General features: G+C 43.4%; 1 protein-coding gene across 1 annotated transcript in view; it reads left to right on the forward strand.

Moving 5' to 3' along the window:
* The first annotated feature begins 14365 nt into the window (after positions 1–14365).
* HTR2A (5-hydroxytryptamine receptor 2A) overlaps positions 14366–22803 on the forward strand; it is an 86470-nt gene continuing 78032 nt past the window's right edge. The window contains exons 1-2 of the mRNA XM_049853157.1: positions 14366–14991; positions 18483–18683. Of these exons, the coding sequence (XP_049709114.1) occupies positions 14580–14991; positions 18483–18683 (613 nt within the window). The 5' untranslated portion in view covers positions 14366–14579. The remainder of the gene's footprint in view (positions 14992–18482; positions 18684–22803) is intronic.

Raw genomic sequence — 22803 nt, forward strand, 5'->3', positions numbered from 1 at the left:
CCTCTTTCAAGCATTAAAAAAGCAATAATGTTACTTTGAGGACTAAGATGTACCCTGCCCAAGCCATGATACTTTTAATTGCCTCATATGCATGTGAAAGCTGGCAACGAATAAGGAAGACCAAAGAAGAATTGATGCCTTTGGCATTCAACAAAGTCCAACACCCATTCCCAATAAAAACTCTCAATAAAACAGATATAGAAGGGAAATTCTTAAACACAGTAAAGCAACCTATACAAAACCAACAGCCAGCATCAATCTCAATGGAGAGAGGATGAAAACATTCCCCTTGAGAACAGGAACAGGAACAAGACAAGAATGCTCTTTATCACCATTCCTCTTCAACATTGTGCTAGAAGTTCTAGCTGGAGCAATAAAGCAAGAAAAAGAAATAAAGGGGAACCAAATTGGTAAGGAAGAAGTAAAACTGTTTCTATTTGTGGATGATATGATACTATACATAGAAAACCCAAAAGACTCCACAAGAAAACTACTGGAACTGATAGAAAGATTCAGCAGAGTAGCAATATACAAGATAAACACAAAAATCAGTTGGATTCCTCTACACCAATAAGGAGAACAATGACAAGGAATTCAGGAAAACAATACCATTTATAATATCCCCTAAAAAAATAAAATACTTAGGAATAAATCTAACCAGGGATGTAAAAGACCTATACAAAGAAAACTACAAAACACTACTGTAAGAAACCAAAAGAGATCTACATAAATGGAAAAACATACCATGCTCATCAATAGGTAGACTCAACATTGTTGAAATCTCAATGCTAGCCAAAGCATTCCACAAATACAATGCAATCCTGACCCAAATAACAACAGCATTCTTTAAAAAGATGGAAAAACTAATCATTAATTTTATATGGAAAGGGAAGAGGCCCCAAATAAGTAAAGCACTACTGAAGAAGAATAAAGTAGGAGGACTCACACCCCCTGACCTCAGAACCTACTATACAGCTACGGTAGTCAAAACAGTCTAGTACTGGTACAACTACAGATACATTTACCAGTGGAACAGAATTGAGAATCCAGATATAAATCCACTCACCTACCATCACCTGATCTTCTTTTTTTTTTTTCTAGTGCCATCGATGATCTTCTACAAGTGTCCAAAGTCCATCAGATAGGGAAAAGACAGTCTTTTTAACAAATGGTGCAGACAAAACTGGATGTCCAGCTGCAAAAAATGAAATAGGACCCATACTTTACACCATACACAAAAACTAACTCAAAATGAAACAAAGACCTAAATATAAAACCAAAAGCTATAAAGATCACAGAAAAAAAAAAAATAAGATCAATGCTAGAGGCCCTAATACACAGCATTAACAGGATACAAACCATAACTAACAAAACACAAATTCCAGAAAATAACCTAGATAACCAGGATCATCTAAAAGTTAAACACTTATGCTCATCAAAAGACTTCACCAAAAAAGTAAAAAAAGAATCTACAGACTGAGAAAAAAATTTTGGCTATGACAAATCCAACAAAGATCTAATCTCTAAAATCTACAGGAAATCCAACACCTCTATAACAAAAAGACAAATAATCTAATTAAAAAATGGGCAAAGGAAATGAACAGACACTTCACCAAAGAAGACATTCAAGTGGCTAACAGACACATGAGGAAATGCACGCAATCACTAGTCACTAGCCATGCAAATAGAAACCACAATGAGATACCATCTCACCCCAGCATTACTGGCACAAGTCAGAAAAACAGAAAATAACAAAAGTTGGAGAGGCTGTGGGGAGAATGAAACATTTATGCACTGCTGGTGGGAATACAAAATGGTACAACCATTTTGGAAAATGACACGGCGCTTCCTTAGAGAGGTAGAAATAGAAATACCATGTGATCCAACAATTCCACTCCTAGAATATATCCTAGAGAAATAAGAGTTGCCACATGAATAGACATATGCACACCCATGTTCACTGCAGCATTGCTGACAATAGCAAAAAGATGGAAAATATCCTAGAGGCCCATCAACAAATGAATGGATAAACAAACTGTAGCACAGACACACGATGGAGTGTTAGGCAATGATAAAGAACAATGACGAATCTGCGAAGCATCTCATAATGTGGATAAATCTGGACGACATCATGCTCAGTTAAATAAATCAATCACAAAAGGACAAATATTGCACAAGACCACTACTGTAAATATTCATGACAAAGTTTACACACAAAAAAGAAACAATGGTTATGACGGGGGGGCGGGGGATGGAAAAACACTAAGTAAAAAAAAAAAATTTTTTTTTTTTTTTTTAGTAGACAACAGGAAAGTGGTAACTTTGGTGAAGGGAGAGACAGTATATAATACTGGGGAAGCCAGCACAACTTGTCCAAGGCAAGGTCACAGAAGCTCCATAGATACATCCAAACTCCCTGTGGGACTGAATTACTGGGCTGAGGGCTCTGGGGATCATGGTCTCAGGGGACATCTAGCTCAATTAGCATAACATAGTTTATAAAGAAAATGTTCTACATTCTACACTGGTGAGTAGCATCTGGGGTCTTAAAAGCTTCTGAGTGGCCATCTAAGATACTCCACTGGTCTCACCCCATCTGGAGCAAGGCAGAATGAAGAAAACCAAAGACACAAGGGAAAGATTAGTCCAAATGACTGATGGACCACAAGTACTACAGCCTTCAGAAGACTGAGTCCAGCACAGCTAGATAGTGCCAGGCTATAACCACTGATTGCTCTGACAGAGATTACAGTAGAGGATCCCAGATAGAGCTAAGGAAAATGTAGAACAAAATTCTAACTCACAAAAAAAAAAAAAAGAGAAAAAGACCAGACTTACTGGTCTGACCGAGACTGGAGAAACCCTGAGAGTATAGCCCCTGGACAACCTTATAGCTCAGTACTGAAGTCGCTTCTGAAGTTCTCCCTTCAGCCAAAGATTAGACAGGCCTATAAAACAAAACGAGACTAAGGGGGCACACCAGCCCAGGGGCAAGGCCTAGAAGGCAGGAGGGGCCAGGAAAGCTGGCATAGGGTACCCAAGGTCGAGAAGGGGAGAGTGCTGACATGTTGTGGGGTTGGTAACCAATGTCACAGAACAATGTGTATACTAATTGTTTAATGAGAAGTTAGTTTGCTCTGTAAACCTTCATCTAAAGTACAATTTAAAAAAAAAAATTAAACAGAAAAAAGGAATTGATGCCTTTGAATTATGATGTTGGCAAAGAATATTGAATATACCATGAACTGCCAGAAGAACAAACAAAACTGTCTTGAAAGAAGTACAGCCAGGATGCTCCTTAGAAGCGAGGATGGCGAGACATCGTCTTGCTTATTTTGGACATGTTATCAGAAGGGACCAGTCCCTGGAGAAGGCCATCATACTTGGTAGAGGGTCAGTGAAAAAAAGGAAGACTCTCAAGGAGATGGACTGACACATGGCTGCAACAATGGGCTTCAACATAACAATTGTGAGGATGGGGCAGGATCTGGCAGTGTTTCGTTTGGAACTGACTTAATGGCACCTAACAGCAACAACAACACTTCACACAAACCACCACCTGTCTGTTAGTTTATCACACTGTGATGGCTTGTGTGTTACTATGATGCTGGGATCTATGCCACTGGTACTTCACATATGAGCAGGGTCACCCATGTTGGACAGGTTTCAGTGGAGCTTCCAGACTAAGACAGACTGGAAGAAAGGTGTAGAGATCTACTTGCAAAACTTAGCCAATAAAGACCTTATGGGGGGCAACTAAATATTGTCTGATATAGTGCTGGAAGATGAAAACATACTAACAATCATGAAGATGGCGCAAGACCAGGCAACATTTAATTCTGTTATACATAAAGTCACCATGAGACAGAGCTCACTATACAGCAACTAACAACAACAATTTGCACAAAGAAGAGAAAAATTGAGAACAATTCAATAACAATTGTTAATTGAGTTTGAATCAAAAGACTAAGGATTTGAGGAAAAAATAACAGAAGTATATTGTCAACAAAATTAAACCCAGAGCTCAACCTTATGGCATGTTTTGGTCTATTGTTTCCTGTCTATTGGTTCCTTTACTGCTTTCCTAGGCAAGAATGGTGCTTCCTTCACTGTTTTTAGAACAGTATATAACTTCTGATTACAACAAGAAAAAATATGCCTGGAAGTAGAAGGAAAAAGTAGAACAGAAGAGAAAGATGGTGGGTGAATACAGTTGTTTTATTTTCCACAATCTTCCATTACAGTCCTTGCCCACTAGGGTCAACCACTCGTGGCTCTAAAAGTCACAAATCATGATCATACACAATACAGACACTAACAAAATTTGGGGGCAGTTATACAGTCATGAAAGATCAATATATTATATGACAGACTTCTGAATATCAAAAAGAATGGCTAAAGACAACAGTAAAATATAACTTTGATCTTTACCTTTAAATCTTTAGAAATTTAATTTTCTGCCATCTTTCAAAAGTAAATTGGATGCTTCAAAGATGGGGTCAAGTCTGTGGCTAAGAAATAATTAAACAGGTTTGTTCATATGCCGAACTTTCACATGCCATTCACTGGGGGTCAGAGAAGGGAGCTGGAGTTTCTGATTTATTCTTAGAGTGACTATAACATAAGGGAAAAATGAAAATAAGAAAATTTTAAAGTGATAGAGAATTAGTTGCTCTAGAGCAACGGTCAGCAAATTTTTGTAAAAGGCCAGACAATAATACTTCAAGCTTTGTGGGCCATATGGTTTCTATCACAACTGCTCAACTCTGCCATTGTAGCAGAAAACAATAATACACAATATATAAATGAATGAGCATGACTGTGTTCTAATAACATTTTATTTGCACAAATAGACAATGAGCAGTACTTAGTCTGAGGGCTGTAGTTGGCTGACCCCTCCCCTAGAGCATACCACTAAGGCATCTTTCTTTTGAGAGCAATATATCAAACAACCTTTTTTACTAAATCTGGTCATGAGAAGACATCAGTCTTCAATGCCCTGTTGGATACCTCATGAGAGGTTAGGTTCTTCTTCAAGTCCTCTTACACTTAGAAAATCCAGTAAGCCTTCCCTTTCTTGGTTAAAGATGTAATTCACCTGTCTTCGTAAACTTAGTAAACATACTATCAATACCTTAAAATAAGTGAAAGATGAAGTCTTGACATAAAACAGAGCTGGTAGGGGAAGAAAATCCATCTGTGTATCAGAGTCAAACAGGATTCATCTCAATGCAGCAAAAAGACTTGCAGTTCTAAAACAGGGACTTAAGATGATTCTACCACTGCCTCTGTTCAATGGCATCAATACAGAAAAAAATAAACAAACTTTAAAAACTGTAAACAAATGCAGGTTCCATCTTTAATGAAAATAATAGCCAGTTGTGACCTTGACCTACCATATATGAGAATAGGCTGCCAAATTCAGGGAGGTCCAACTGTGGAGTGGGAAGAAGCCATTTTTCCAAAGAGGTGGTAAACTATGAGAGGGAAGATCAACAATTCCCTCTCTCGTAACAAAGAGAATGGAGTAGGCATGCTGATGACATGCACTTCTCTGGTCCCATTTGGCAGAGAAGGCAAGGCTGAACGAGGAATCACACCTTTTATCCTAAAGGAGCAGTCTCTCAGTGAGGCAGGGTGATGGTGGCAGAATATTTGCACTGATCACTCCCCTACATCAGTCTCTGCCAGCGAGAGAGAAGCAAGATTAAAATATTATCACACACACTCATGCTTATGCATACACACACATACAGAGAGAGAGAGATACCTCTGATAAGGACCTTGACTGAACCAGACAGAAAGCCCATTAGACAGGATGAGACCCTGGCACTATAGGACCTATAGGGAAATTCTCTAAGAAAAGGAAAATAACTGGCAGACCAAAAATATTCCCCCCCAAAAAAAATTTTATTCCATGCAGAAGAACAAAACTTTGACCAAACAAATTGACATAAATTTAACAACCTTTATAAATAAACTTCCTTTATGCACAAAAGCATGAAGCAGTGATGCAAAAGCTCAAGTAGGAACTGCAGGGACAACAGGAGATATAGCTGGCTCCTGAAAGGAAACAAGAGCTCATGAAAAAAAAAAAGTAGTTACAGAAACATAGACCACCTTGGAAGGAGCCAGGAAGAAAAAAAAAAGACACTGTTAAAACACTGTAAGAGACAAGGAGGATATGATTGAGAAACATGAATAAAATGAAATACAAATGAATAAGAGAAAGAAAATTGTAGCCATGAAGAGAACAAAAGGCAACATGACCTACTCATAATTGGCATCCCTGCAGAAGACAATCAAAATGATGAAAATAGCATATTTAAAGATGCAATTCTAGAAAATTATGGAGACAATCAAGATATAATTTAATCCACAGATTTAAAAGGCATACTACGTTCCAGGAAAACTGACATAGACCAACCAAGAGTAATATATGTCCTGGAAACTTACCGGACTTCGAAAACTTAAAATAAGTCTTACCAAATAAACCGAAAGAGAGTCCTTCAAGCATCTAGACAAAAAGTTTAAGACACTGAAAAGGGGAAGAAAAATCTTACTGACCTCATACTTCTCCACAGCCATATTCAACCCAAAAAAAACCAGACTCAAACTCATTTCAACTCATAGTGATCCTATATAGGACAAAGTAGAGTTGTCCCACAGGGTTTCCAAGGCTGTCATCTTTGTGGAAGCAGACTGCCGCATCTTTCTCCTGTGCAGCTGCTAGTGGGTTCTAACCACCGACCTTTTCGTTAGTAGCTAAGCACTTTAACCACTGCACTACCGAGGCTCCTTTGAAATCATCCGCAAGTTGTCATCGAGTCTATTCTGACCCATAGCAACCCTATAGGACAGAGTAGAAATGTCCCACAGGGCTGTCAAGGAGCAGCTAACGGATTCGAACTACTGAGACCTTTTGGTTAGCAGCCTGAGCTCTTAATCACTGCACCACAAGGGCTCCTTAATCAACCCGAAAAGTCCCACCTCTGTTGAGTCAATTCCGACTCATAGCGAGCAACCCTGTAAGACAGAGTAGACTGCCTCATAGTATTTCCACAGCTGTAAATCTTCATGGAAGCAGACTGCTACATCTTTCTCCTGAGTGCTTAACCACTGTGCCACCAGGGCCTCTCATGTATATACATATATACACATATATATACACTTGTAAAGAAAATATGTGGGGAATCTGATTAGAAGAGAGAGCCTTCTACATGATTTGAATTTTTTACAATATATGTATTTATTATTTAGTAGTTAAAGATCAATTTTTTTTTTTTTTTTTAAGATTTATAAGACCAAGAAATACCAGGATTGGAAGGGGTTTAAATGAACATGAAAGCCAATTCATATTCTATGGATGTGTCTCCTCTAAAAATTCAGAAATGTAGTTGCCCAGTCTTGTCTTCAGCCTCTCTATTCTGACAATTCATATGCCCCTGGGCCTCAGTGCTTGTAGTTATGGCAGGAAGATCCTTAGGCCCAAATCACTCTAGCCCAGCCTAGTATGTCAGGGACAATGACTGCCACATGAGTGTGAATGAAGAACTATGCCAACCACCTAACAACTGTGAAACACGAGGGAGCTATGGTACTGCCATGGCAGAGGATAAACTCTTGAAAAGGGCAGGAAGAAGCTTCAACAGAGACACTGTGTGGCAGCAGGGTGCAATGGCAGTATTGGACTGATGGACCCCCATTCTCTCCCCACATGAAGTAAAGGCAAGACTGACCCTTTTGGTCTAAAACTCCAGGGTCCTTGGTCAATTTGAGAATGTCGAGATACTAATGGTTTAGGGGAAGATGGGAGATCAAATGATTACTTTTTACAAATATGTACTTATTTTTTACACTCTAAAATTGTGGAGCAGGTCTTAAGAGGTATATTGATATACAATGTATAACCTTATCTCGGGCAACATCATTGAGCATGATTTGAGATGGAAAATAGGACTAGAAGAGGAATTGTATCTGAATGCATAGTGCAGCCTCAGGAGAAACTAAATTGAAGTAATGTTTTGATCCATTTCAGTGATTTTGAGGGCCCCATCAGAGATATTTATAAAGGCCTTGAGGGCTTGCCTGCCCGAATCATTAATATCAGATGGACAGAAAGAAACAACAGCTTGGGTTTTAAACATAGCCTCCTGAAAGTGAAAAATTGGTTTTTCTGATATCCTGCTGTATTCCCAAAGAAGTCAAACAGCCTGACTGATCTGTGGCTATTGAATCCATCGCGATAGAGGAATGAAATGTGTGATCTACCCGTTTAATGCCGTCAAAAGTCAACAATACCTTTTTCCCACACTGTCAGTCACCAACAAAGAAGGGAGAGCTCCTATATGGGTCAAGAACAAGGACACAATCAGGTCATAATGCTGGGGGATAGAGCGTTCATTGAGAGGAGCAAACACGTTAACAATCTTCCCTCTGAGCATCACTGTTGGCTTTTTGTTATTGTTGTTAGGTGCCATCGATTCCATTTTTGACTCATAACAACCCCATGTGACAGAGCAAAACTGCCGCATAGGGTTTTCTAGGCTATAAACTTTACAGGAGCAGGTCGCCAGGTCCTGTGAAGCAGATGGTGGGCTCAACCACCAGCCTTTCAGTTAGCAGCTGAGCTCTCAAATGTTGTGCCACCAGGGCTCCTTGTTGACTTTTTAGATGAGTTAATTTCCTCCCATAGATTGCTTTTCCTATAGTACTCTTTTGGTAAGATTGGTCTGAAGGCTTCATATCCCTTGGGAAGTACCTATATCATAAGCCACTCAACACTACCACCCATTGCCCCAGAGTATTCACTAGGAACCAGTGTGCCTCCCAGGGGAAAAAGGTCCAACAATCTGTTAAGCTTGGCTCTGATCCAACAAACAGAACTCTCACAACCCCCAGGGTCCAGTCTGGTTCACTAGGCTATTGTACTATATGGCTAACTAGGAATGAGATCAAATTTGCCTAGAATATTCCTTTAGCACATCCAGAGACATCTAAGTGGGGGGGGGGGGGGGGCGTGGCCACAGTTGGTGCCAGAACAAAATTTGGGATCCTGGCTAAATATCTCTTTCTGAGACTCCACCAACACAAAACTGTAAAATTTTATGAGGCGGGGGGCGGGGCAGGGGGGGACCAGTACCTGGAGAAGGACAGCATGCTTGGTAAAGTAGGAAAAAAAAAAAAAAGTAGAAGGCAGCAAAAAAGAGGAAGACCCTCAGTGAGATGGACTGACTCAGTGGTTGCAATAATGGGCTCAAACATAGTAAGGATTGTGAAAAGGCACAGGACCGGGTAGTGCTATGTTCTGTTGTACGTAGGATTGCTATGAGTCGAAACTGACTTGATAACACCTAACCACAACAAATCTTTGGGACTAGCAAAATTATTTTACTTCATATAACTCCTCACTTTCCTTATAAGAAACAGGTTATCATCTTGCTTTATAATGGGAATCTAAGTGATAATATATTCATTTCTCCCAAACCTAGGTAATGCCTGGCAGTAAATTAGATATTTCAGGAAACACACTTAACACTGTTAGGTCGCTGACTGGCTGGAGTGCTATTTACCTCTGGGTAAAAAGGTACTAAATGGCTCCTCGTGATCTGAAATAAACATGATGCCTCGTGAAGCACTGAAGTATGACTCAGGCACCAGAGCCAAACAGGCTGCATAAACACCACTTACAACAAAAACAGATAAGCCAAGGAGTAATCGCTAATTGAGTGGATAGTCACCAGTCTGCACAGAAAACTTTGTTTGGGAGAAGAACCCATCACACCATATAGTAATCTAAGTCCCCAAGAAAAAAAAAAAAAAACAGTGTCCAATGAGTCAACTCTGACTGATGGCAGCCCCGAGTGTGTTAGAGTAGGACTGTGCTATGACATCTTTACTTTTCACCAGAGGCAATATCAAGGGATTAAAACCTAATTAAAAAAAAAAAAGATAGGGCTTTAGGTTGAGTTCCCCACGAAGCAGACCGAGACAGACCCGTGTGCAGGAGATTGACTGGGGAGCGCTTGTGGATCAACATTCGCAGGAAACCGAGGGAAGCAGGATTGGCAGAGGGAGTTTGACTGTGATGCGGTCACACCGACGGCTTCAGCAGATCCCGTGGGAGCTCTGGAACTAGGGTGGCCCTTCAGAGTTGTCCGGCCTTGAGGCCCAGGACCGGATCTTTATACCCTCACATCGCACCAGTCGCTGTGTGCTGCCCGCCCCAGGGAGGGCGTGTGACCGTGGGAAGTCTGCCTGTTCAGCTAAGGGCAGTTTTCCCAGGGAGAATCAGCTGAGAGCCATCGGCCATCCACACTTCCGGCAGACGGTAAAACGAGCACTACCTCAGTCCTGAAGGGGGGCTTGGGCAGCACACCACAGCGTCCACCACAGCAGTCAATACACACACCTGGAAAGGGGAGCCTGACCTGCGAGTCTAACTCTCACGCCGTTAACAGGCAAGCTCTACTTAAACATCAGTAGCCAAAGGCCTAGATTCAGCCCATATTGCTTTCCCCATAACAAGTATTCATAAAACTGTAATAAAAACTGCAAATAACCTTAGATGGTTACTAACAAATTTATTTCCACAATATAAACCACATAATAAGAAACTCCCTGACTGGCTTTGCTACGCCTAGAAACCTAGCTATTTTTTATGAAGAATAGTGGCCTGAGGCCATCAGACCTATGAGCAGATCTGTAACACAGCAGCCAGTAAAGCAAAATTTCACAACAAAAAGCTTTAGAGTAACTCCCAAACACCGTAATTTTGTTATGTTTTTAAGTTACATTTCTTTAATAAAATTAAATTAGTATCCCATTGGGCTAAGTAACAAAAAAGCAGTTAAAGGTTCTCGGTTTCTTCCCGTGCCTGCTTCTTAATATATGCCTGACAATCAATTAATTTATTCTTTCAGAACACATCTACTGGGGAGCTTCCATGGTGAGACACCATGCTTGGGACTGAAGGCAGAGAGACGAATAAGAAGCCTGTCACCTAAGAGAGAAGACAGGCACTTCAGCAAGTCATTTAAATCAGCCATACACTCATGCATTCAGCAAACATATCTAAGCACCAGCTACGTGCCAGCCCAGGAGCAAGACAGACACAGTCCTTGCCTTTATGGCTTACACGCCATGTGACAAGTGTTAAAACAGATGACTACAGCAGGCAGTATAGTCTTAGCCCACGTGGAGGAAGGCGAGGGGTGGGGGCACACAGAAAGCTCAGTAACAGTAAACTGCATGGAAATATTAAGGATAACGATAATCCTCATCGTATGCTCAAAATGCACCAGGCTCATATATTGATTTATTTGACTTGCTAACCAGTCTTATGAGGTCGGCATTAAAAGTGTGATCATTTCCCATTTACAGATGAGGAAACCAAAGCCAAGAGAGATGAAGTAGCTTAACCAAGGTCACATAGGTGGTAAGTGGTGGGCCTGGGGTTCACAGAAGAGATAATTTTGGAACTGAGCCTTGGAAACTGGAATTTGCCAGACGGACACAAGAAGTGGGGGGGGGGAGCAGAGGGGTTAAGAGAATTCCAGACGCAGGGAATGGCAAGGACAAAAAACGTGGCCAGAAGCCTCCAAGTGCAGCCAGCCTGCAGGATACCTCCGGGAGAGTAACAAGAATCCAGGCCAGAAAAGCGGGGGGCAGTGTGGAGGAGGACAGGCAAAGAAAGGAGTTGCGTGCCATGCAAGGCAGAGACTGAAGGAATGTGGCCGTGAGAATGGCATTGCCAAATGTGTTTTAATATTATCAATAAAAATATTAATAAGAATAAAAATTGCCAGCATTGGTGGAGACCCCCCTATAAGCCATGCATTACCTCACCTAAGTTTCACCACAGGAGGAAGGTATCCCCCATTAGCTAGCCCATTTCACAAGGAAGGAAACTGAGCCATAAAAGCAGAACATAGACCGTTCAGGGTTCCACTGCTTGAGTTACAGAGCTGGGATTCAAAGCCAAGGAAAGGTGACTTCAAAGCCGGTACTCTCAGCCGCCTGCTCTCCAAGCCACGGCAATCACCACCCTCCTTGTCCCCCAGCACTTGGGCAGCAGCAGGGCAGGGATGCAGAGGGGCAGGGAAGTGGCAGGTAGGGCATGACGGGGAAACTTATGCTCCATCCCTGGGGACAGGTGATGTGCCCTTAACTAAAGCACTATTTGTGGACTGGAGGAGAGGGGGGGATTTGAGAAATATGTATATAGGGGTGGAACCGGAGACTAGTAAGATCTAGAAGCGAGAAAGAAGAGACTCCTGGATAACAACCAGCTGTTTGAAGAGATGGTGATTCTCTTAATCAAGAGAATGGATAGAGATAAGCACTGAGAGGAATCACTGAGTGGTACAAATGGTTAAGGCACTTGGCTGCTAACCAAAAGGCCGGAGGTTCAAATCCACCCAGAGGTACCTTGGAAGAAAGCCCTGGCTACCTATTTCCAAAAAATCGGCCACTGAAAACCCTACAGAGTACAGTGCCATTCTGACATACACGGGGTCCCCATGAGTCAGAATCTACTCCATGGCATCTGGGTTTGGCTAAGCACTGAGAAGTGGGCAGGGGAACAGGAATGTCAAGACCTCCTGGGCTAAGATGGAGGGTCCAGTGGACAGCTGGCTATGTAGTTCTGGAACTGAGAAAAATAACCAACTGTGAAAGTCCGGACTTGGCCATAGTCAGCAAGCTGAAGACATGAGAGTGGTTGAATTTGTGTAGGAAAAAAAAAAAAAAAAAAGGAAAGGGCACAACCAGAAGATGATGATGGAAGAATCCTAGAGAACCCCAACTATTTAAAGAAGAATCTATTTTCTCATCTGTAACAACATGGAAAAAAAACAGCTGCCTTCCTTAGAAACCTACCTGCGGGGGGGTGGGGGGGGGACTTATTTTTATCCACATCTGAGGTTTTGAACACTACTAAATGGTATTTTTTTTTAGATGGTATATTTCTATTAAATAAAACAGGCTAACTGCATGGTATATGTGTTTAATGATAAATAAAAATAGCACTAACAGTTTATCAGAGTCAAAGCCAATGACCTGCTTGGCCACTCTGAATATCCATGGAAGCTGTCAATCATTTCACTTTGAGCATGAACACTGAACCCTTTGAATGGAAGCTCCACATGCTTGCCATGCTCCCAGGACATACATTTTCTAGCCCTATGTGCGTTAGTTTTTTATGTGCGTTAGTTAGCTCCTCACCCTTCGCCCTCTAAGATATCACCAGGCGGCTTACCAGCCTTGTCAGGAATCTATACAAAAGGCCATTTCCCCAGCTTCTCTCTTTGAAAATGAAGGGAAACTTCCCAGCGTTAACATGTGGCAAAAAGGGAGAAAAGCCTGCTTGGTCCGCCCTCCCCGGCGGCGGCTGCTACCTTGCAGTTTCCGACACACAGAGGGAGGTCTGAGGAAGTGAACAGCAGGCAGAGAGCAACTCCACCCCCGTGGAAACAGGAGTCCCACGCTGCGGCCGCTCTTCCTACTTTGCTGTGAGGTTGCTTGTGTGTGACTCGGCGAGAGGCTCCTGAATGATTTCTCAGTGCGTGCCTCACTGAGGCCAGCTGCACCGGAGGGAGTCACCCAGCGCAGAGGAGACCCGCGCGCACCGCGCCCTCGCGGGGCTGGGACTGGCTCCACGCTCGCATGCAGTTTTGGAAGTCAGCAACACAGAAATCAAATTACTATCATATTATGCTGGTGGAAGCTCACGGAGAAGGGACTCATCCCCGGCTTAAATACTATGAGAAATGCAGCAAGTCATACAGCAGCCAAGAGTGTCTGGTGTGTGGACGCTGAAGACAAATGTAAGTTCTCAGGCTGCTCTATTTTATTGCTCTGTAATTTTCTTGCCGGCTTGAAGTCATACTTGGCCAAGATGTAATCATTTCCACGGGAATTTCTAGTGTGGGAAGTTATCATTAATCTTTGCTTAAGACCTTTTCTTTCTTTCTTTCTTTTATTAACTAAGCAACATAATACAAGCTGAAATTCCTGACAGCAGCTGTGGCAATTCAGCTTAACACAGACTGAGAAGTATATAACCCAAAGTACATCCAATTACTATGGAATTAACACTGGATGTATTCTTAACTGACTGTCTTGATGTAAAATGCACACAGCCCAGCGGTTCTGGATTGCATGCTCTTTCAATATTGCCATGGTTAAGCTAGTGTGAGCCGCATGACCAAAAGAATGAGATATAGCTAAAAGAGATTCTTGGCAGTTATAAAACTTTTCTTTTTTGGCCAGGACCACGTTTTTCTCCCTGAATGCTCAAAACTCCACAGCCTCTATGCTAGAAGTTCATTCTGCCTTTTTCACCTTGCTTGGGAGGAAACAGAGAACCAAGCCGTGGACTCTGCTAAAACTGAGAGGGAAGAAAATATAAACAACGATTGCAGGTCTTTAACTCTTCTTGTAATAATACGAGGGGAGACGCCAGCGAGGGAACCCAGTTTCAGTGTGACAGAGTGCGGGGACATAAAGATGGATTGTCATCAGAGGTTATAATTTGTTCATTTTTCTGTGTTTCATCTGTGAAAAGTTCCGGTTTAGCCATGCCTATTTTTTGTGAAGAAAACGCTTCTTTGAGCTTGACTCCGAACTCCTTAAGTCAATTAAATGATGACACAAGGTTCTACGATCACAATTTTAACTCGGGAGAAGCTAACACCTCGGATGCATTTAACTGGACAGTGGACTCTGAAAATCGGACAAACCTGTCCTGTGAAGGCTGCCTCTCACCACCGTGTTACTCCTTACTTCATCTCCAGGAAAAAAACTGGTCTGCTTTGCTGACAGCTGTCGTGATTATTCTAACCATTGCTGGAAACATACTCGTCATCATGGCAGTGTCCCTAGAGAAAAAGCTGCAGAACGCCACCAACTACTTCCTGATGTCACTTGCCATAGCTGATATGCTGCTGGGCTTCCTTGTGATGCCCGTGTCCATGCTAACCATCCTGTATGGTGAGTGGCAATCGCTCCCCAGCTGTATCCACATGGTAACGACAGCGTGTACGCGACATTAGCAGACCAGCAGGGGCTCAGGGGACCAACTGTAATTAGAAGGCTTTGCTTATTGACTAGGGTTCACCATGTTATGCTACTTACTGAAATTTCACTCTTACAATGGGATTCCAGTCATAAAAAATGCAGACAACATATTAGCTGTGATCACTGGAGCTTTGTGCTTTAAAACACATGCATTTTAAGTAGAGAGAGAATTATAAAGTCTTGTGCTTTAAAACATATACATTTGAGGCAGAAATGTTAATGAGTGCCCCAGTACAGTCATAAAGCAATGATTTACCTGTCCTTTTTTTTTTTTTTATTCCCAGACAGAGATCTTCTGGGGTTCAGGACAGAACCATTTTATCTTTGCCACACAATTTTCAGCACTTCTACTGGGATGATAAAACCTTACCTTGAAACATGTGCAGGGAGAACATCATTGATGCAGTGGTTTTAATGTTAACATTTGAAGAGTCTCCATTAGAATAAATGAATTCCTCCCGTTTCAATTGTTCCCTGCCCAGAGAAGCTAATTTGGAAATATGCCTTTGAATTATACCCTCAGCTCTTTAAAAATGCATATGCCTAAACTCATCCCGTCTGGTTTGGGGGAGGATGGAAAACAAATGGAAAGAGATTAATCTTGCTTTCTTCTCAACAAAGTTTGTAACAGTCAAACCTCTCAGCAAGTCAGCAAACACTGGGACAGCTTCAGCAGGGAGCAGAATGTGGTATCTTTCCAAATTATGAGTAATACAGCCAGATTCTTCCTTAAAAAGAGAGAGAGAGAATACTGAGACTGCTGACACGTACATAATCAGCAGTCACCCCGAGCTTGGAGACAGGTTATGAGAGCTCTCTGAAAGGGGATTTCTGGCCAAATCTTAGATGGAGGCTAAAAAATACCAACTCAGCCTGCAAAGTGTGAAGGGGGAAGGAGGTGAGCTGCAGAGAGCAGCCGCCAGTTTGCACAGGGTCGATGACGCTTATGAGGACAGCCCCCACCAGACCGCTCAAATGCCACCACCAGGCTGATTTCATTAAATCGTCTGTTATTTCCCAGACATTCTGAATTGGTTCTGACTTCCCAAAACCCTCCTCCTCTTGGAAGCAAACTCCAGGGGGTGGAGGATGTAATTCAGAGCGGGGCAGGTCCGGGGACCAAAACTCAGGCGGGAGGGCGGGGGTGCCCCCGAGCGACAGAAGTCAGCGGGTGTGGACAGGAGCCGGTCCGGTAAGGAAGCTAGAACCCGACCGGGGCCTCCCTCTCGGGGTGCAACGGCGCCCCCTGGCGGCGGCCACGCTCCGCAAGCAGCTGGATCTGCTGGGGGTTCCGCCCCTCCAGGGGTTTGCTCTCCTGCCACCCCCACGGCGGGGCGTGAAGCCTTCTCCCCCGAGGAAGTGCTCTTTTCCTCATCCCCGCCACGGAAACCCCGACTGAGGCCCATGGCTCCCTCCTTGCAGAGAAAAGTCCTCTAATGGCCAAGATCAGTTCCGAACAGGCGGAATGTGGCTTCCCCTCAGGCGCTGCTGAGGAAAAGGCTCTCGTTTTAGCTCAAACTCTTTGCAAATAACCCGAGTGGAAGGCACCAAGTTAGCCTTCTGCTCGTTTCTAAATATCCATGTAGGCAATTTCAGTGGAGAAAGTATTTTGCTTGTGGAAGGTCTGTGCAGCTTTGTGACTCTACATTTTCATGTAGAAACTGCGGTCTTTAGAATTTTCCTTCTCACATACACAGATATCTAGCACCATTGCTTACACTTACCAACACTAGTTAAGGTTTATATAAATCTTTGAACATTTGAGCTCCCTCCAAAACAAACAAAACCAGGACACTTTGCTTATCCAGTAAGATATATTCTAGCTTCCTAAAACAGGTGACCTCCTGCAGTGGTTCTCACTGGAATCTTCTCCGGGAGCTTTAAAACACCTTGAGGCGCACAGTCCACGTCCTCCTACCCTCCCAACGTTGTTGTCTCAGAGAGACCCTATATGGCAGGGTAGAGCTGCTCCATAGGGTTTCCAAGGCTGTAGCCTTTAGGGAAGTAGAATGTCAGGTTTTACTCCCGCGGAGCTGCTGGTGGGTTCCAACCTCCGTTAGCAGCTGAGGGCTTTAACCACTATGCTGCCAGGGCTCCCTGTCTACCCTCTAGAGACTGATTTCATTAGCCTGGGGTTTTACCCCATGGTTTAAAGCTCTCCTGTTGAAAAATGTGCAGCCAGAGGTTAAACCACTGTGGTTCTCCAGGTGTGATCCTCGGTCAGCGGCATCAGCCTCACCTGGGGATTTAGGAATGCAAATTCTCCAGCCCTACCCCAGACTTGGAAACCCTGGTGGTGTAGTGGCTAAGTGCTACGGCTGCTAACCAAGAGGTCGGCAGTTCAAACCCGCCAGGCACTCCTTGGAAACTCTACGGGGCAGCTCTACTCTGTCCTGTAGGGTCGCTATGAGTTGGAATCTACTCGACGGCAGTGGGTTTGGTTTTTTGGACCCCAGACCTACTGAGCCGGACCTTGGGGGTGGGGTCTAGAGGTCAGCTTCAAGAAACCCTCCTGGGATTAGGATGCCTGCTAAAGTAGGAGAAACACCGCTCTCAAACAAAAGCATCTGTGCTTTTCTTCAAGGTTTTCTTTGGTTTTTTTCCATAACCCAAAATTTGAGTTTAACAACAAAAACCAGTATTAGGTAATCCCTTATTTTTCATCATTACAAATAGAGATACATTCCCAATCTGGATTTTGAGTCACATATTCATTCACAGCAGTACCGTTTTTTGAGGGACTGCCGTGGGCCTTCACTCTGTGAACCTGAGCAGTTCTAATAACGACTAGAAGATGGAGAAATAGATGTGAATAAGCTGTGACAGTACAGTTCAAGAGGCGCTTCAGTAGAGGAGCCCAAAACACTTCACAAATTCTGACCTAAGTCATTAAAAATACCAAAAAAAGTAGGCTTTGCTAGGCAGAAAAGAGAGAGAAAAGCTAAAGAGGGAGCAGCCTGAGTTAACCCCCACACACAGACAGAATCTCAGCCACTAGAAATGTTCACACCTTGTATTGACCAGCGCATGGATTCCCTATGTGTGTGGAGTTATAGAGTAGAACTGTTCCATAGGGTTTTCAAGGTTGTGACCTTTTGGACGTAGATCTCTAGGCCTTTCCTCTGAGGCACCTCTTGGTGGGTTTGAACAGCCATCCTCTCCATTAGTAGCCAAGCGTTAACCTTTTCCAGGGTCACCATGAGTCAGAATCGATTTCACAGCACTGGGCTTGGTTTTGGGTTTTGGTATTCATCAGCCAGTGCACTCCGTACAGTTAAGCACACTTACTATTAGGCTTTTTTTCAAATATTGAAAATATCTTGCTGCCCATTGCCACCTGTGCAGGAGGGAAATGGTGTCACAGGGTATAATCCACGCACTGACGCAAACCTTCTGCCTGGCAGGGTACCGGTGGCCTCTGCCCAGCAAGCTGTGTGCGGTCTGGATCTACCTGGACGTGCTCTTCTCCACCGCCTCCATCATGCACCTGTGTGCCATCTCGTTGGACCGCTATGTCGCCATCCAGAACCCAATCCATCACAGCCGCTTCAACTCCAGAACAAAGGCCTTTCTGAAAATCATCGCTGTTTGGACCATCTCAGTAGGTAAGTGGGAACCACAGTTCAGGGTCTTATCTGACCTGGTGGTTCCTTGTTTTCCGTGAAGACTTGTTCTGTGTGCACTAAAAGCTGACATCCAAAATATATTGTTTTGTTTGTTGCAAGGTATGTTACAATGTAGCAATTATCAGATTTGCTTGGGGAAAGAAAATGTTTATGTCACTGGCTGACGGCATAAATTTGTATTGCTTTGCACAGGTAGGAATATACACGCCAATGAAGACAAAACCAAGGGTAACTGTGCTGTAGCCACTTCCTAAGACGTTTTCCTCATTTCTCACTTTCAAACTCACTTCTCTAAATCCTGAGTTTCCCAGAAACCTCAGCCTTTATACCGCTGGAATTATGGTCAATATGAGGATAGGCCAGTTGCCATGGAGTCGATTCCAGCTCACGGCAACGTGTATCAGAGTAGAATCGGCTCCACAGAGTTTTCAATGGCTGATTTTTCAGAAGTAGATCACCAGACTCTCCTTCCAAGGCACACCAGGGCAGATTTGAATCTCCAACCTTTCAGTTAAAACCAGGTGCATTAGTTGTTTGCATCAATATAAGGATGTTGTTCTTGTTAGGTTCCATCGAGTCTGCACCAACTTAGGTATAACAGAACAAAACATTGCCCAGCCCTGTGCCATCCTCACAATTGTTGGTACGTTTGAGTCCATTGTTACAGTTATTATGTCAATCCATCTCACTGAGGTTTTCCCTCTTTTCATTGACCCTCCACTTTACGAAACCTGATGTCCTTTTCTAGCTACTGGTCTTTCCTGATGACATGTCCAAAGTAAGCAAGCTGAAGTCTTGCCATCCTCACTTCTAAGGAGCGTTCTGGTTGTATTCTAAAACTGGTTTGTGTGTGCTTCTGACAGTCCTGTTGTTATTAAATGCCGTTGAGTTGATTTCAACTCATAGCGACCCCATGTGCCAGAGTAGAACTGTCCCATAGGGTTTTCTAGGCTGTAATCTTTTATGGGTGCAGGTCACCAGGCCTTTCTCCCAAGGAGCCGCTGGGTGAGTTAGAACTGCCAACCTTTATGTCAGCAACCAAGCACTTAACTGTTGCACACCAGGGCTCCTTCTGGCAGTCCTACAGACTGCTATACTAGAGAATACCAGGCCTCCAGGGCTAGAGAGAGGGGCCTGGCACTGCATCTCTCAGAGGGAAGGTGAGGACAGAGGAAGGAGGCAGGGCTTGCTCGGGGGCAAGGCATCTCAACCTGCCCAGGGCCTCTGCAGCCCTTCCTGCTCTTAGGACACAGCACACCAGAAGCTTTCAGCTCACTTCCGCCAGGTGGTTACCCACATTTACCTCTGGCCGGCACTGATCTTTGTCACACACCCGACAGCCAAGAAAGCCCAGTAATGGAAGCGACAGCTTCCAGGCAGCTAAGTCAATTGCATCTGTCACTTCAGCAGGCCTGGTTTGTAATCAAAGGTTCCCTGAGATTTGTTGCAAAGTCACAGAGATTTTCAGGCAGAACCGCTCTCCTGCTTAAGGCCACCGCATGGAGGCCAGTATCTGGTTTGTTGTTGTTAGGTGCCGTGGAATCTGTTCCAACTGAAGCAACCCTGTGCACAACAGAACAAAAGACTGCCCGGTCCTGCACCATCTTCACCATCATTGCTATGCTTCAGCCCATTGTTGCAGCCACTATGTCAATCCATCTCGTTGAGGGTCTTCCTCTTTTTCACTGACCCTCCACTTTACCAAGCATGATGTCCTTCTCCAGGGACTGATCCCTCCTGATAACATGTCCTAAGTATGTGAGACGTAGTCTTGCCATCCTTGCTTCTAAGGAGCATTCTGGTCGTACTTCTTCCAAGATAAATTCATTCGTCCTTTTGGCAGTCCGTGTTGTATTCAATATTCTTCACCACACCACAAATCGAAGGCATCAATTCTTCTTCAGTCTTCCTCATTCACCGTCCAGGTTTTGCATGCATATAAGGAGACTGAAAACAACATGGCTTGGGTCAGGCATATCTGCTAGCGTGAGAGAATATGGGATTTGATGGCAGGCTCAAAATCATGTAGTTGTGAGTCTACGTGCAGCTCTGTAATAGGAATAATACAAATGAACAATATCAGACACAGTAATATTGTATCTTGTCTTTTTTAGTTCCTATTGTTTGCTTTGCTGCTAAACCTGCAATCTGCAGAGTAGGTGGGCCCATTTTACAGACAAGGAAACTAAGGTTCAAAGAGTGAAGTGACTCAAGGTCTCACAGCTAATAAGGAGCACAGCAAGGATTTTGTTTTGTTATCACGGGAACACTAACAAATGACACGCTTATGATTTTCAAATTTTGAATACAATCTTGTCCGCTTTCTGCTTTTAACTTCACATTGCAGCTTGAGGAGGACAGAATGGAAGATCTTTTTTTTTTTTTCTTATTTGACGGATTAGGGAACTGGAGCACAGAGAGTGTTTGTGGCTTGCTGTTTATGCCACCTAGGGACCTCTCCCCCAGTCCCTGGGTGACGCAAACAGTTAAGCACTTGGCTACCAACCAGAAGGTTGGTGGTTTAAGTCCACCCGGGGTGCCTTGGAGGAAAGGTCTGGTGATCTACTTCCCCCGTCTTAGTCAAGCTTAATTTTAGCAATAACAGTAACAGCTAAGTTTCTGAGCATCTACTGCAGACCCAGTAGTACCCAAAGCACTTTACAGAAAATAAGCTTCAGAGATGTAAGGTTGCAGGAAGGATGACATAGCTCGTAAGCAGGAGTCAACCCAGGTCAATCTGACTCCAAATTCCATGTTCTTTCTACTGCGCTATCTGCCCGGGGAAATGGTCTGCCTCCCAGCTCTGTCCACCTGTCACCCAGGAGGCAAGCAGGCAGAAATGGCTGCAGGTATGCTACTCAAGGGTCATCATTTATCCATTGGGCCAAGAAATTTTTAACTAGGGTCTTAGTTATCTAGTGCTGCTGTAACAGAACTACCACAAGTGAATGGCTTTAACAGATTTTTATTTTCTCACAGTTTAGGAGGCTCGAAGCCTGACTTCAGGGCACCACCTCTAGGGGAAGCTTTTCTTTTTCTGAGGGCTCTGAGGAAAGGTCCTTGTATCTTCTTAGCTTCTGTTTCTGGGTTCCTTGGTGATCTTCATGTGGTGTGGCATCTATCTTTCCCATCTCTCCTTGCTTGCCTGGTTGCTTGCTCAATCCATTCTATCTCAAAAGAGATTTACTTAAGACACACCCTACACTAATACTTCCTCATTAACATAACAAAGACAACCCATTCCCAAATGGGATTATAACCATAAGTATTGGGGTTAGAATTTACAGCACATATTTTGGGGGGACACAATTCAATCCATAACAAGTATCTACTATGTGCTTGGCACTGGATATACTAGAATGAATAAGATATGCATTCAAAGACCTCACAGGGGAAGTAAGGAAACGTATAAGAAAAACAAAACGTACAGGCCTTTATACCAGACGTCTGAGTGGTACATGGCAGGGGACGGGACAGGTGGTGTGATGGTTAAGGTCGACGTGGCTGGGCCATGATTCTTAGTGGTTTGGCCGTTACATAATGATCTAATTTGGCAGTTATGTAATGGGGTAGTTATCCTCCATTTTGTGATATAATGTAATCACCTCCATGATGTGATCTGATGTGATCCACCAACTAGTTGTAACAGGAGTTTCTTTAGAGGTGTGGCCAGCATCTAACATGTACGGACATTCTGGCAAAGCTTGCTGGCTTTTGCTGGTTTTGGATCCTGCATTCAGCTCATCATCATCTAACCTCCGGTTCTTGGGACTTGAGACAGCAGCCTGCCATATTGCCTGAATCTTGGATTCATCAGCCTCTGCAGCCCGTGAGCTAGCAGCCTGCCTTCTGATCTGCTGATCTTGGGTTTATCAGCCCCCGCAGCCTCCAGCCTGGCACCTGACCCACAGACTTGGGACTTGGCTGCCTCTATAGTCACGCTTCACTGGTTTTTGCTTCTCTAGAGAACGCAGCCTAAAACAGATGGTAAATGTGAAAAAGAAAAAGTCAGTTCTAATGGAGGAACTGAAAAGGTTTAATGCAAATGTTCTCTGAAATTTCATTCTAGCTTTTCCGTTTCTATTGTTATTTTGTTTGT

This window comes from Elephas maximus, chromosome 14 (assembly GCF_024166365.1).
Source record: "Elephas maximus indicus isolate mEleMax1 chromosome 14, mEleMax1 primary haplotype, whole genome shotgun sequence".
In the NCBI taxonomy this organism is placed as follows: Eukaryota; Metazoa; Chordata; class Mammalia; order Proboscidea; family Elephantidae; genus Elephas; species Elephas maximus.